The following is a 14709-nucleotide window of genomic DNA, read 5'->3' on the forward strand; positions in this document are numbered from 1 at the left end:
TGTTCAGTGTCCTCATCCTTATCCCCGAGCTTCAATGTTCAGTGTCCTCATCCCTATCCCCATGCTTCAATGTTCAGTGTCCTCATCCTTATCCCTGTGCTTCAATGTTCAGTGTCCTCATCCCTATCCCCATGCTTCAATGTTCAGTGTCCTCATCCCTATCCGCGAGCTTCAATGTTCAGTGTCCTCATCCTTATCCCTGTGCTTCAATGTTCAGTGTCCTCATCCCTATCCCCATGCTTCAATGTTCAGTGTCCTCATCCCGATCCGCAAGCTTCAATGTTCAGTGTCCTCATCCCTATCCGCGAGCTTCAATGTTCAGTGTCCTCATCCTTATCCCCCTGCTTCAATGTTCAGGGTCCTCATCCTTATCCCCGAGCTTCAATGTTCAGTGTCCTCATCCCTATCCCCCTGCTTCAATGTTCAGTGTCCTCATCCCTATCCGCGAGCTTCAATGTTCAGTGTCCTCATCCTTATCCCCCTGCTTCGATGAGGACACTGAACATCGAAGCATGGGGATAAGGATGAGGACACTGAACATTGAAGCTTGCGGATAGGGATGAGGACACTGAACATTGAAGCACAGGGATAAGGATGGACACTGAACATTGAAGCTCGGGGATAGGGATGAGGACACTGAACATTGAAGCAGGGGGATAGGGATGAGGACACTGAACATTGAAGCTCGGGGATAAGGATGAGGACACTGAACATTGAAGCAGGGGGATAGGGATGAGGACACTGAACATTGAAGCTCGGGGATAAGGATGAGGACACTGAACATTGAAGCTCGGGGATAGGGATGAGGACACTGAACATTGAAGCTCGGGGATAGGGATGAGGACACTGAACATTGAAGCATGGGGATAGGGATGAGGACACTGAACATTGAAGCTCGGGGATAAGGATGAGGACACTGAACATTGAAGCACAGGGATAAGGATGAGGACACTGAACATTGAAGCTCGCGGATAGGGATGAGGACACTGAACATTGAAGCATGGGGATAGGGATGAGGACACTGAACATTGAAGCACAGGGATAAGGATGAGGACACTGAACATTGAAGCTCGTGGATAGGGATGAGGACACTGAACATTGAAGCATGTAGCTCAGGATAGGCACTACAAGTCCCAGCAATGCAAAACCTACTAGGTAACAAGGGAAGTATTAGTGTTGTAACGAACGGCCCAGTGTTTGTGTTGTGTGTAACTTCACTTCCGTAACATTATGTGATGGTTTCGCTGAACTGTATTGCCGAAACTATGTTGGAACGCACGGCGCAAGTGTTTGGAACGCATCGCGCATGCGCAGTACGCAACAACGTGGCCCGTGTTTGTGTTGTGTGTAACATCACTTCCGTAACATTATGTGATGGTTTCGCTGAACTGTATTGCCGAAACTATGTTGGAACGCACGGCGCGAGCGTTTGGAGCGCATCGCGCATGCGCAGTACGCAACAACGTCACTTCCGCACCATCCTGTGATAGGCATCAAACTGTGACACTACACCCACACTGTACTTGACAATAAAAAAAAAAGAAAAAAGTAAAACTCCAATGGGTGTAACAAGATGTCCGCTTGCCTCCTTCTCACTGTATTCCTTCTGTGGAGGAGTGCGGGGTGTAGAAAGATGGCAGAAATGAAACGTCACCTCCGTTAAACATTCTGACGGGTCTCCTAATCGGACGAAACACCTGCACGACTGGAGTCTGATTATGTCTAGAAAATGGCCTTCATTGTATTACACAGCTGCTGGATGACCTACTACAAACACACAGAATATCATCCCAGTGGTCTCCGGAAAAATGGCTGCCGAGATGACCCGGAAAAGGATGGCCTTCGTTTGGCGCTGCTGTTTCGCGTCATCAGGATGCGCCGCTGTCATTCAACGCGGGTACAGTGTCAGGGATGCTGCGCTGTAGGGTAAGTGATGACATTGTGTGTATGGGGGGAATCCCTGTGTCTCCGGACATTCTACTGAGTCACTTATCTCCTCTTCCATGGCAGCTCCTCTCCTGGCACAAGGCCGCCCTCCTACACACATGTAGCCGGGTGCTGGCCGCAAACAAGGACCTCCTGCTGAAGCTGAGGAAGAAAACCGGCTACTCATTCACCAACTGCAAGAAGGCCCTGGACAGGTTCAGCAATGACATCAAGCAGGTGATGACTGTTCTCAGGCTGGGGGTCATCTTACTACAGGGCACACGGGGGGGCCTCCTAGTACAGGGCACACGGGGGGGCCTCCTAGTACAGGGCACACGGGGGGGCCTCCTAGTACAGGGCACACGGGGGGGCCTCCTAGTACAGGGCACACGGGGGGGCCTCCTAGTACAGGGCACACGGGGGGGGGCCTCCTACTACAGGGAACCTCCTACTACAGGGGAACTGGAGTCAAGCAATCAGACAGTTGCAAATCAGTGGTCTCGCTATCAGACAGGTTTTTTTTGGTTGGATATTCAACACAGAAAAACTAAATATAACATAGTGTATGTGTGACAGCTCTGTGTAATCATTATTTTATATATTACATCACCCTCTCTAACATTTACAATATGGTATGATTTTACTGTGGAAATTTAAAGATACAGAGCCCCAAGTATCAACCCATTGGCAACAAACTGACATTTTTTCCAATACTTCAAAGTGGATCAGAAACAAAATCTCCCATTGGACCAAGATGTTTACAATTCAGATGTGTCATACACACCCCCCTCTGATATTTTACAATATGGTATGATTTTACTGTGGAAATTTAAAGATACAGAGCCCCAAATATCAACCCATTGGCTACAAAGTGACATTTTGGCACTACTTCAAAATGGGTTCAAAACAAAATCTCCCATTGGACCAATATGTTTACAATGCAGATGTGTCATACACACCCCCCTCTATGATATCTTACAATATGGTATGATTTTACTGTGGAAATTTAAAGATACAGAGCCTCAAATATCAACCCTTTGGTTACACAGTGACATTTCCGCAATGCTTCAAAATGAGTTAGAAACAAAATCTCCCATTGGACCAATACGTTTACAATGCAGATGTGTCATACAAACTCCCCTCTATGATATCTTACAATATGGTATGATTTTACTGTGGAAATTTAAAGATACAGAGCCCCAAGTATCAACCCATTGGCAACAAACTGACATTTTTTTCCAATACTTCAAAGTGGATCAGAAACAAAATCTCCCATTGGACCAAGACGTTTACAATTCAGATGTGTCATACACACCCCCCTCTATGATATCTTACAATACGGTATAAATTTCCACAGTAAAATCAAAGATATAGAGCCCAAAATATCAACCCATTGGCTAAAAACTGAAATTTCTGCAATACTTCAAAATGCGTCAGAAACAAAATCTCCCATTGGACCAATACGTTTACAATGCAGATGTGTCATACACACTCCCCTCTATGATATCTTACAATATGGTATGATTTTACTGTGGAAATTTAAAGATACAGAGCCCCAAATATCATTTTGTTTTGAACCCATTTAGAAGTAGTGCCAAAATGTCACTTTGTAGCCAAAGGGTTGATATTTGGTGCTCTATATCTTTAAATTTCCACAGTAAAATCATACCATATTGTAAGATATCATAGAGGTGGGTGTGTATGACTCATCTGCATTGTAAATGTTTTGGTCCAATGGGAGCTTTGGTTTCTGACTCATTTTGAAGTATTGCGAAAATGTCAGTTTTTTGCCAATGGGTTGATATTTGGGGCTCTGTATCTTTAATTTCCTCAGTAAAATCATACCATATTGTAAGATATCATAGAGGGGGGTGTGTATGACACATCTGCATTGTATGTGTCTTGGTCCAATAGGAGATTTTGTTTTGAACCCATTTAGAAATGGTGCCAAAATGTCACTTTGTAGCCAAAGGGTTGATATTTGGGGCTCTGTATCTTTACATTTCCACAGTAAAATCATACCATATTGTAAGATATCATAGAGGGGGGTGTGTATGATACATCTGCATTGTAAACGTATTGGTCCAATGGGGGATTTTGTTTTGAACCCATTTAGAAGTAGTGCCAAAATGTCACTTTGTAGCCAAAGGGTTGCAATTTGGGGCTCTGTATCTTTAAATTTCCACAGTAAAATCATACCATATTGTAAGATATCATAGGGGGGAGTGTTTATGACACATCTGCATTGTAAACGTATTGGTCCAATGGGAGATTTTGTTTCTTACTCATTTTGAAGTATTGCGGAAATGTCAGTTTTTAGCCAATGGGTTGATATTTTGGGCTCTATACCTTTACATTTCCACAGTAAAATCATACCATATTGTAAATGTTAGAGAGGGTGATGTAATATATAAAATAATGATTACACAGAGCTGTCACACATACACTATGTTATATTTAGTTTTTCTGTGTTTTATATCCAACCCAAAAACAATTGTCTGATAGCAAGACCACTGATTTGCAACTGTCTGATGGCTTGACTCCAGTTACAGGGGACCTCCTACTACGGGGGACCTCCTACTACAGGGCACACGGGGGACTGCCTACTACAGGGCACACAGGGCCTCCCAACTCAACCTTCTTCAGCAGGAACTCTGTGAAGCCCAATTTATATTTAAAGTGGTCACATGACATCATCTTAGGGTCACCACTAAGGATGAGGTCAGGCGTGTTTGCAACCCACATGTGCAGAGCCCACCAGGAAGACGGCACTGCACAGCGCTAATCACAGGCAGTGAGACATTTCTCAATCTCTGCAACTGCAATTCTGGAAATTGTCTCGCTGACTGAGATTAGCGCTGTGCAGTGCCGACTTCCTGGCAGGTTCTACATGTCTGGATTGTGAACACGCCTGAGCTCATCCTTAGTCACCACACACATTACAATCTGGCCGTATAGCAACTTTTTTGGTGGCCATGCATGCTTCATGGTTTTTTTTATTTTTATTTTTTATTTATAGAATTCATCAAGGTTACAAAGAACATAGAAGACAAGTGCATAGTAACAGCAGTGCAAGGAATTTTCTACAGTCTCCCAATACACTACCTAGCTTAGATACTGTATGATCTGTCATGTGCGGAAAATTAAGATCTATAGGAATATTGTTTTTAAAACCAGCTTTAACTACTTCAATACCGGGCACTTTCACCCCTTTCCTCCCCAGGCCAATTTTCAGCTATGAGTAAGCACTTTGTTTAGTGTGAAACACTGCAGATTGTTCCTATATTGCTTTTCTGTGGCTTGTACAGTGTGATCCCGATTGTTTCAATAAAGGCACGAGAAATTTTACCCGGAATGTGGCTGTCCAGAACTTTCTATTTCCTTGATTTGCAATTTTCAGCACTCTTGCACTTTGAATGCCAATTGCGCGGTCATGCAACACTGTATTCAAATTACATTTTTATCAATTTGTTCATACACCTAGAGCTTTCTTTTGGTGGTCTTTAATAGAGGTGCGCCTCTTCACTGGTCTCACGATTCAAATCGATTCCAATTATCCGCTCAACGATTTTGATCAGATTCTGTGATGCATCACGCTTGCTGCCCATGGTTTTCATCAAAAAAATTAAGCAGTCAGACTCATTCAAGGCTGCATCCCCTTCCCTATCCCAAATCCTCACCTGTGGTGTAGCAGGCCCTAGTTAGGACAGAAGGGATGCAGGACCTTGTAGTTTCCACAGTTGCAGTGTGTTAGGCCTTCGTCAGAACAGAGGAGAAATGCTGCCCCCCCCCCCCCATACACACAATTGGACTTTAAACAAACTTTTCTGTTGATTTCTTTACAAAGGCTGTTGGCCGTGAACTTGTACACACGGCAGGACTTTTTCAGCCAACTTTCACCAAATGTGTGGTTTTTCTGCTCTTTACCGCCACCCTTTGGTCAACTTCTGTATTGTTGTCTGATCTTTTGCATTGGTTCTGAGCATGTGTGTTTGTACTTTGGACTAAAGTCCTTTGGTTTTCTGTACACATGATTGGACTTTGATCCATCAGACTTTTGTTGGCGAAAAGTTTGTCTATTTTCAGAGCGAATTTTTGTCCCATGAAAAAGTTTGTCCGATGGAGCGTACACACGGTCTGATGTTGCCTTAAAACAGCTAACTTGCATGTTTGTTGTCAACCAGTCCAATCGTATGTATGTGCCTTGTAGTTCCCCCAGTTGTAGTGTGGCAGGACCTGATTAGAACAGGGAAGGCTGAGCCAATTGCGGATGAAGTAGAGCTCAGACCAGTCCCGACTCCCAGGTGATGAGCCTCATGATGTCGGGTGTTTGGAGCTCGGACTCATACCAGATGCCATGCACGGTGAGCTATGACTGTGGATCCGACTTTGCCCCACGGCTTGAAGTCCAACATCTATCTGACTTCAGTGAATGGGGATCCGCCTTTGATCCCAATAATACCAGGCACTTTGTGTCTGGTTTGACCCTTGAAGGGAAACTCCACGGCAAAAAAAAAGAAGAAAAAGCTGCGTGGGCTCCCCACGCCCCCATCCCAAAGTACCTTGTCCCCATGTTGATGAGGACAAGGACCTCTTCCCGACAACCCTGGCCGGTGGTTGTTGGGGTCTGCGAGGGGCTTATCAGAATCTGATAAGGGTGTCCCCAGATCCAACCCCCCCACCCTATGTGAATGAGTAAGAGTACATTGTAACCCTACCCATTCACCAAAAAAGTCAAAAATAAAAAACAGTACACAGGTTTTTGACAAAATTAATTTATTAAATCCGCTCTGGCGTCTCTTCCAATTTTCTTCTCCCCTGTCCGGCTCTTTTCCATCTTCTTCCTCTGCCGGTTCTCCTCTGCTAATGTCTTCTAGCCCTCTTCTGTTCTTTTGCCTCTTAGAGTGGAAGAGAGCATCGAGTCAACATCGGAGGAAAAACAGAGGGAGGGGAGACGTAGCAGAGGCAGAAGACAGCTGACAGAAGAACCAGAGAGGGCTAGAAGACATCAGCGGAGAGTGAAGGATAACCGGCAGAGGAAGAAGACAAAGAGCCGGAGAGGGGAAAAGAAATCGGAAGATACCCTTGTCCTCATCAACATGAGGACAAGGTGCTTTGGGGTGGGAGGCGCTCGCTCATCCCCACCCCCTTTTCTGACCTGCCGGGCTCTGTGCTCGGATAAGGGTCTGGTATGGATTTGGGGGAGGGGGCACGCTGTTTTTGGCATGGGGGTTCCCATTAACATCCATAACATACCAAAGGGCCTGTTATACTCTTGGAGGGGGAACCCCCAAGCAGTTTTTTTTTATTTATTTTTTTTATTTTTTTTTTTTATTTTTTTTTATTTATTTATTGGGCGTGGAGTTCCCTTCAAGATCCTCCGAGCACAAGTCGCATGCCAAAGTCGGATCAGTTAAGACGATGATCCGACTTTGGTCCAACTTCAATGATATTCAGTGGGCTGAAGTAGGATCAAAGTCGGACCAAAGTAGTGCAGGAACCTTTTTTGAAGTCGGACCAACTTGTGTCGGGCCAGTTAAGACGGCTCTCATAGGGAAACATTGATTTCCATACGTCGTGCGACATGAGCTCCCAATGTCGGAGCGTTTGTCGTACAAGTGTTAAACTGGCCTTAAGGTCAAATTACAATTCATGAAAAATTATTTTGTTACCATTCTGTGTTCAACATTTTTGAATGCCTTTTTAACCATTCCCTCATCTTTCAAAGGCAGAAGCTTGGCTCCATGAACAGGCCCAGAAAGAAGGATGGAGTAAAGCCTCAAAATTGCAAGGAAGAAAGACTGCAGAGGGTCTTATAGGACTGTTGCATAAAGGCAACTCTGCAGTGTTAGTGGAGGTGAGTATACACCCTGCTTTATACATGGAGACTAGGGTAGTGGAATGTGGATGTGCTGTATTGGTGCCGCTATTTCTAGTGCTGATAAGCATATAAAACCCCTCTCTAATTTCAGTGTTGAATTACTTTATTGTATGCTTGACTGCATTTTTTTCGTTCTGAAAACTACGAGCATAAAAACTGCACAGCTTGTTCTATTGCTATATTAAAGGGATTGTAAAGTTAATTTAATTTTTTTTTTTAAGTAACAAACATGTTATACTTACCTGCACTGTGCAGCTCGTTTTGCACAGAGTGGCCCCGAACCTGCTCTTCTGGGGTCCCTCGGCGGCTGTCTCTGCTTCTTCCCGCAGGTACTTCTCACGTTCATGCAAGCTCCCTTGCATGGTGAGAAGCACCTGTGGGCACGCTCCCGTGATACAGCTGGCGGCTATAGCTGCTCGCTGTATCACACGGCCCCGCCCCCGGCCCTCCGCTTCAGTGGATGTGATTGACAGCAGCGCAAGCCAATGGCTGTGCTGCTTTCCATCCACTCCAGCCAATCAGCGGCCAGGCTGAGTGGCGAGGAAGGATGGCGGGGGCGAGCATGGGATTTTCGAGGGGTGAGGTAAGTAAAACAGGGTGCTGGGGGTGCAGGCACTGTCAGATGTTTTTTCACCTTAATGCATAGAATGCATTAAGGTGAATTTTTTTTTTACCTTTACAACCCCTTTAACTAGTTGCTGTCAAATGACACACGATTCACACAACGTAAACCTAGGATTTACACACTTTTTCCAATTTGATGAAAACTTTAATGGTGTGCAAAGTAAACTATAGAGAGACCCCATGTTAAAGCTGAGGTTTAGTGTACTGTACACATATATTGCCTTCTCTTGTTACCTTCTCCACCCTGATCATCTGTGTTTATAAAAACAAATTCTGCTTTTGATCTTTTTCAGTATTAACAGATGAAAGGACACATCCCCAGGGTCCCTTTTTTAGATGTGCCTGCTTCTCCTTGCTGGCCACTGGTTGGTGCAGACTTTAGCTGTGCAGTCTGCTGATTGATTGTTTTTGGTCATGCACATCTAAAGAGATAGCCGGGTATATTTTCTTTCGCATAAAGCTCCAGGACATATTAAGATGATGGGTGGGGGGCGGCAACAAGTATGGATCAGAGAAAAATGATTGACTGATGTAATTTAAACAGAAGGGGTTTAAAGGCTGTATTGTAAAGATAACTTTTTGCAGGGAATTGAGAGTAGTTGAACAGGGAATAGAGAGGAGTGTGGGAGTAAACAGAAGGCTGGAGCTCAGCCTATTCCATCTTTAATGTGGAATAAACAAAGAGCTGAGGGATTAAAAGTGGATTAAATCCATAATGGCATTGTGAGAAAGGTGGGGACACAAATTCACACTGCAGTTTCCAAGAAACTGGTGAGATTTTAAAGCAGAGTTCCAGCCTCTGAGCAAAAAATTTTAAATTCAGCAGCTTCAAATACTGCTGACTTTTAAAATAAGGACAGTTACCTGTCCAGAGATTCAGAGATGTTGGCCCCCTGAAGCTGATTCATCCATCGGCTCAGGTGCAGGTGCCGGCATTGCAACTAAGGGAAATTGGTAGTGAAGCCTTCAGGCTTCGCAGCCGGTTTCCTACTGCACATGTGCAAGTCCCGCTGTGCTTTCTGAATGGTCCCGTTGTCTTCTCGGACACACACAGGTCCCAGAAGGCAGAGGGGAGGAGAAGGGGCCCATTGAAAATGCAGAGATGTGATGTACCTCACTGGGGAAAGGTAGGATGAAAGTCCAGCTGGAGAACAGCAAGAAAAGGTACAAAACGGCAAAAAAAAAATCCAAAAATTTGCCTGGAACTCTGCTTTAATTTATCACAGATCATCCAAAAGAGTTGATCTCAAACAATGTAAAGGAGTTGGCTTTGTTAAATATAAGAATACAATTTAATGCTCTTTCTTGATTTGATTGGAAATCATGCAGTCAGGAGAACCATGCTGTTAACTACTTGAAATACCTTTACCAGTTAGGAGGACTACAAAAATCGCTTGATTTTTTCCAGGTGAACTGTGAAACAGACTTTGTTGCCAGGAATGTGAAGTTTCAGCAGCTGGTCCAGCAGGTGGCAGTCTCAACACTAAAGCATTGCCATAGTACAGAGAGAAACCAGACCTCCTACCTGAAGGTGAGATGTTGGAGACCACACATTAAGATTTCTAGATTAATAGGTAATATCTTCTAGGCACAGATATATGGAAACTAATTTGCCGTTTTATGTTTGATGTAAGCCAGTGGTCATCAACCCTGTCATCAGGGCCCAGTAAAAGGCCAGGTTATATGTATTACCTTGTGGAGATGCAGACTAGAATAATGCAATCACTGAACATCAAATTATATCACCGGTGATGTATTACAATTATCTTGCAAACCTGGCCTGTTAGTGGACCCTCAGGACAGGTTGATGACCACTGATGTAAGCAACTGACCCAGAACAAGTATGACCCTGCATAGAAAATACTTAACTATCCTCTTCAGCTCTGGCAACTGTTTACCACCAGAGTAATCTTGACAGTTCAGCAATTTGCCATTAATTTTGTTATAAGATACTGTAGTGTGTGTGTGTGTGTGTGTGTGTGTGTGTGTATGTGATATATATATTAAATATTCTTTGTGCACCTGTTATTACAACACCAAATATATGTAGATGTTGTATTTTAATTATAGTTGGTGACATGGAAATTTATAGATGGGCAACTCCTATCCTCCTATTGATTAGTGGTTCCAAATTTAATAACTACTGCAGTAGGGAACAGATACAAAAGATACACTCCGCATCTTTCCAAATAACTGTTCTGCTATATTATGACGCAATTGAAGGTTTTTTTATAAACTATTACGTAGGTATCACATTTAATATTACAATTGTACATTTTATGGTAACAAGGGGCGTAACATAGGCAGACTAATTCTTATCATGCCTTGAAAGAATGCAAACATGTAATGAAAAAATTGTCGTGTGCACAGTGAGGGCAGTGTGAAATACATACAAAATAGAATACAATTATATACAAAACTCACAAATTTCCTTTGCAGTTGGCTAAAATATATAAAGGTGACCACAGAGGCCCAGATAATAGATGTTTCACATGTACGCTCTAGACCTTTCTATTAAAAAATAATTGGATCCTAAATTCTTTGTATTATTTAGACCCCATGGTTCTGTATGTTTCAGAAAGGAGATTACAGATCTTGAACTTCTGTCTCTCAGTAAGCACTGGCTTCTTCTTTTTAGCTGGGGACAGTCTTCCACTGATCAACAGAGTAAGGGGGTTCTTTTCCCACTGATTGCTCATATAAGGGGGTACTTCTCCCACTGGAAACCACTGTAAGGAGAAACCTCTCCACTAATGTAAGGGGGAACTACAATTTTCAGAGATTATTTTGTCTCATAGAAGAGAGGAGTACTGCATACTCTAGGTACACCACATCCTTTATTCTTTTATTTACCATTATACAGTATCAAATCAATAACTTACAGATTAAAGTATAACCTAAAGGCCAAACGTGTTTTTTTTTTTTTTTTTTTTTTTACGTTTTGAATAGAGTGGGGAGGGATTGTAACACCTGTCAGGTTTTTATTGCTCTCGGTGCGCCCCTGTTAGAGAGATTCACACTCTATATTTGTCCTGTTTATCATTGAAAGTGAAAGTAGCACCTTTTGGGTTGTCCCCAGAAAAGTATTAGAGGGGAAATCTTCCAATGGGGACACTAGTTCTGGTGACATGGGGGTACCAAAGTTTTGCCTATAGCTCTGCTTTAGGCTAATGTACCATACATTGTAGATGTAGTAATTTATGTTTCCTGAGACATGAACATTTTTTTTTTGGGTTCCTTTTTGTTTAAAAAATAAAATAAAATGAGGCTACTCGTAAATGGTCCCATGTGTGTGTTTATTATTATTATTATTATTATTATTATTATTATTATTATTATAGGGCTCTTACCAATATAGAAAAAGCCACTATATGGCTTGGGGGGGTCAGTTAGAAATGTATGTTGTAATCTATGCAGAATGTTACATTTGCAGTTATGTTTTGGTTAACTTCTCCTCTGCAAAGATAGATTATAAAAAGTGAATGTAGCATGTTCTTTTCTTTTAATTAGGACAGGGTTGTAGCTGAAAAACATTTTAAGGTTGTATATACAGTATTTTCCTTAAATTTTTGAAGTCTACCTTTTTTGCAATATAATAGTTTTTTTTCTTTAATGCTGAAGTTTAGTCTGTTTTATATTTTGCTTCCACATGTTCCTTCCTCTCACCTCCTTCCCTATTTTTCTATTTTCTTTACATTCCTTATTTTAGACCCTGTGACATCATCATGACCGAGATTCTTTACTTTCTAATGCAGTCAAAACTGGTGGGGGTGTTCAGCAGGGTGTTATACATAGCTTCCTAAAGAGATCACACCAACCCTGCCTTAGTACTCCTTGGGAGGCGTTATGCACATATCAAAATGCATTAATGGAAGAGGTGGGGGGTGAGTCTGGAGGAGTTGGCGTTAGTAGGCAGAACATCTGTGTGATGCTCATAGTATGCATTATAATCGGAGTAAGCCATTTCGGTACGTTTCCTAAAAGATTACTACGGCTGCCAACGCAGACCTCCTAAAAATGCTGTTTGCATTGCTGATCCATTGGTTTTACTATTTTAATTAACCTGTGAAAAATATGCAGATTTGGTAAGTCATAGGGCCCATACACACGATCAGACTTTTTGACAACAAACATGCAAATTAGCTGTTTTGGAGCAACATCCGACCATGTGTACGCTCCATCAGACAAACTTTTTTGGTTTTCATCGGACTTTTGTTGGCTGTGCGAACGAACAAACTTTCTGGCAACAAAAGTCCGATGGAGCAAAGTCTGATCGTGTGTACAGAAAACCATAGGACTTTTGTACAAAGTACAAACAGGCATGCTCAGAACCAATGCAAAAGATCAGACAACAATACAGAAGTTGACCAAAGGTGGCGGTAAAGAGCAGAAAAACCACGTGATTTGGTGAAAGTTGGCAGAAAAAGTCCTGCTGTGTGTATGCAATACAAGTTCAGGGCCGACGCCCTTTGTACAAAAATCCAAGGGAAAGTTTGTACAAAGTCCTATCGTGTGTATGGGCCTATAAGTATCTGCATACTTGTTCTAGGTTAATGACTCAAACTGTTAAATCAAGAGAGTTGGCATGCCAAGAGATTTCAGAATGAGAAGTCACATCCTTGTTTCTCTTCCATTAAAAGCATAAAATCCAACAAAGTACAACACAAAAATGTATTAGAAATAAATGTATATGAGCCTCTTTTCTTTATTCGCTTGTTTCCCTATCTGCTGTTCTAATCTATCATGCACACAGTAAGTTAAAAATAAATTTTTCATTACTATAGGGTTTCCTTGCTGAAGAAGAGTTTTTACAAATGAAGACAGAAGAGTCCTTATTGAAAGATCTTCTTGCAATGACAATTGGTAAAAAAAAAATATTTTCCTATATGTATGTTAGTGACATGTAGTCTGATGTTCCACTTCTGAAAGAAAATGGTGTGAGTTTGTGTTGCCTTTCATTTTTATTTGTATTCTTTTAACTTTTTCTTTTATCTGTTTTGTGTTTTGAAGGAAAACTGGGCGAGAACATGACCATGAAGAGAGCTGCATGGGTCACTGTCCCTTCTAGTATGTTTATTGGTTCATACATGCATGGCTCCCTACCTGCAGATGCACCTTCCTTGGCTAACATGGCATTTGGGAAGTATGGAGCCTTGGTTGTTTGCAAGCCAAATGATAACTGCAAAAGCAACATTACTGAACTGGGTCGTAGACTGGGCCAACATGTGGTGGGCATGAGCCCATCGACCCTGGGTTCTCTAGAAGATGAGTCTGCTGGGGAGACAGAAACCAGGATGCTGGCCCAGCCTTTCCTACTGGAGCCCAACCTAACTGTAGGACAGTATCTTCAGCCACATGATCTTGAAGTGCTGGATTTTGTACGCTTTGAGTGTGGGGAGGAAACACAGACCACACAGTCCAACCAATCCTAGTGCGTCATAACATTCTCCTTCTGGAAAGTATGAACAATGTAACGTGTATATATATATATATATTTTTTTTTTTTTCCCCTAGTGAAAAATAAATGATACCTTTCACTATTGTGTGCCCTTTTTAATTTTGTCAAGTTAAAGCAGTAAGTAGTTATAAATTATACATAGGGTTTAAAAAAAACATCCCTGTTGATAAGATTATTCAATTTTAATCTCTTTACATGTCTAGACAGCTATAGCTTGCCTGCAATTTGCAATTCTGGTACCTCTTCACAACCACAGCATCCCTGGTGTGCGCAGCTTATCCAGAAAACAGCAGTAGCACAGTCTGCTCCATTGAATGCTCAAGGTTTATGCATGCAAGATGAAAAAAAGAAACGTATGTGTGTTTAAGTCCCCTTTCATACTAGTGCGAATTGTCCTGTGACTTGGGACCATAAAGTCGCATGACAAGTCGTTCCCCATGATTTCCAATAATAGTCATTCATATATGTGCGACTTCAAGTTGTGCTGAGTTCAAAGTATTCCCTATACTGCTTTGCTCCGACTTTAATGCAAGTTGAAGTCCATAGACCTCAAGTTTACACAGGCATTCCTTGAAATCGCAGTAAAATCGCGCAACTTTTAAGTCGTGGCAGTGTGAAAAGGGCCTAAGACTCCCATCCTTTGTGCAAACCTATTGAAGACCAAACTCAGTAGCCAAATACACTAAATATGTTAGTATCACAATTGATAAACTATTGCACTTTGTATGCTTTGCCGGTTACAATGGCTTTAAATTGATCTCTTGTCTGGAGAGTTGAACAATAGTGACATCTAGTGCTTCAACATGGTAATGATCCTTTA

At 42.2% G+C, this 14709-nt stretch overlaps 1 protein-coding gene across 1 annotated transcript; it reads left to right on the forward strand.

Annotated features, from left to right (window-relative positions):
- Positions 1-1798: 1798 nt before the first annotated feature.
- On the forward strand, positions 1799-13972 carry TSFM (Ts translation elongation factor, mitochondrial). Its single transcript, XM_077483660.1, has 6 exons — positions 1799-1926; positions 2011-2163; positions 7655-7783; positions 9840-9962; positions 13216-13294; positions 13442-13972. The coding sequence occupies exons 1-6, from the start codon at positions 1912-1914 to the stop codon at positions 13861-13863; spliced, it is 921 nt and encodes a 306-aa protein (XP_077339786.1). The 5' UTR covers positions 1799-1911; the 3' UTR covers positions 13864-13972.
- The last annotated feature ends 737 nt before the right edge of the window (positions 13973-14709 follow it).

Source organism: Lithobates pipiens, unplaced genomic scaffold (assembly GCF_037356315.1).
Source record: "Lithobates pipiens isolate NorthernLeopardFrog02 unplaced genomic scaffold, aLitPip1_a1.2 Scaffold_16, whole genome shotgun sequence".
In the NCBI taxonomy this organism is placed as follows: Eukaryota; Metazoa; Chordata; class Amphibia; order Anura; family Ranidae; genus Lithobates; species Lithobates pipiens.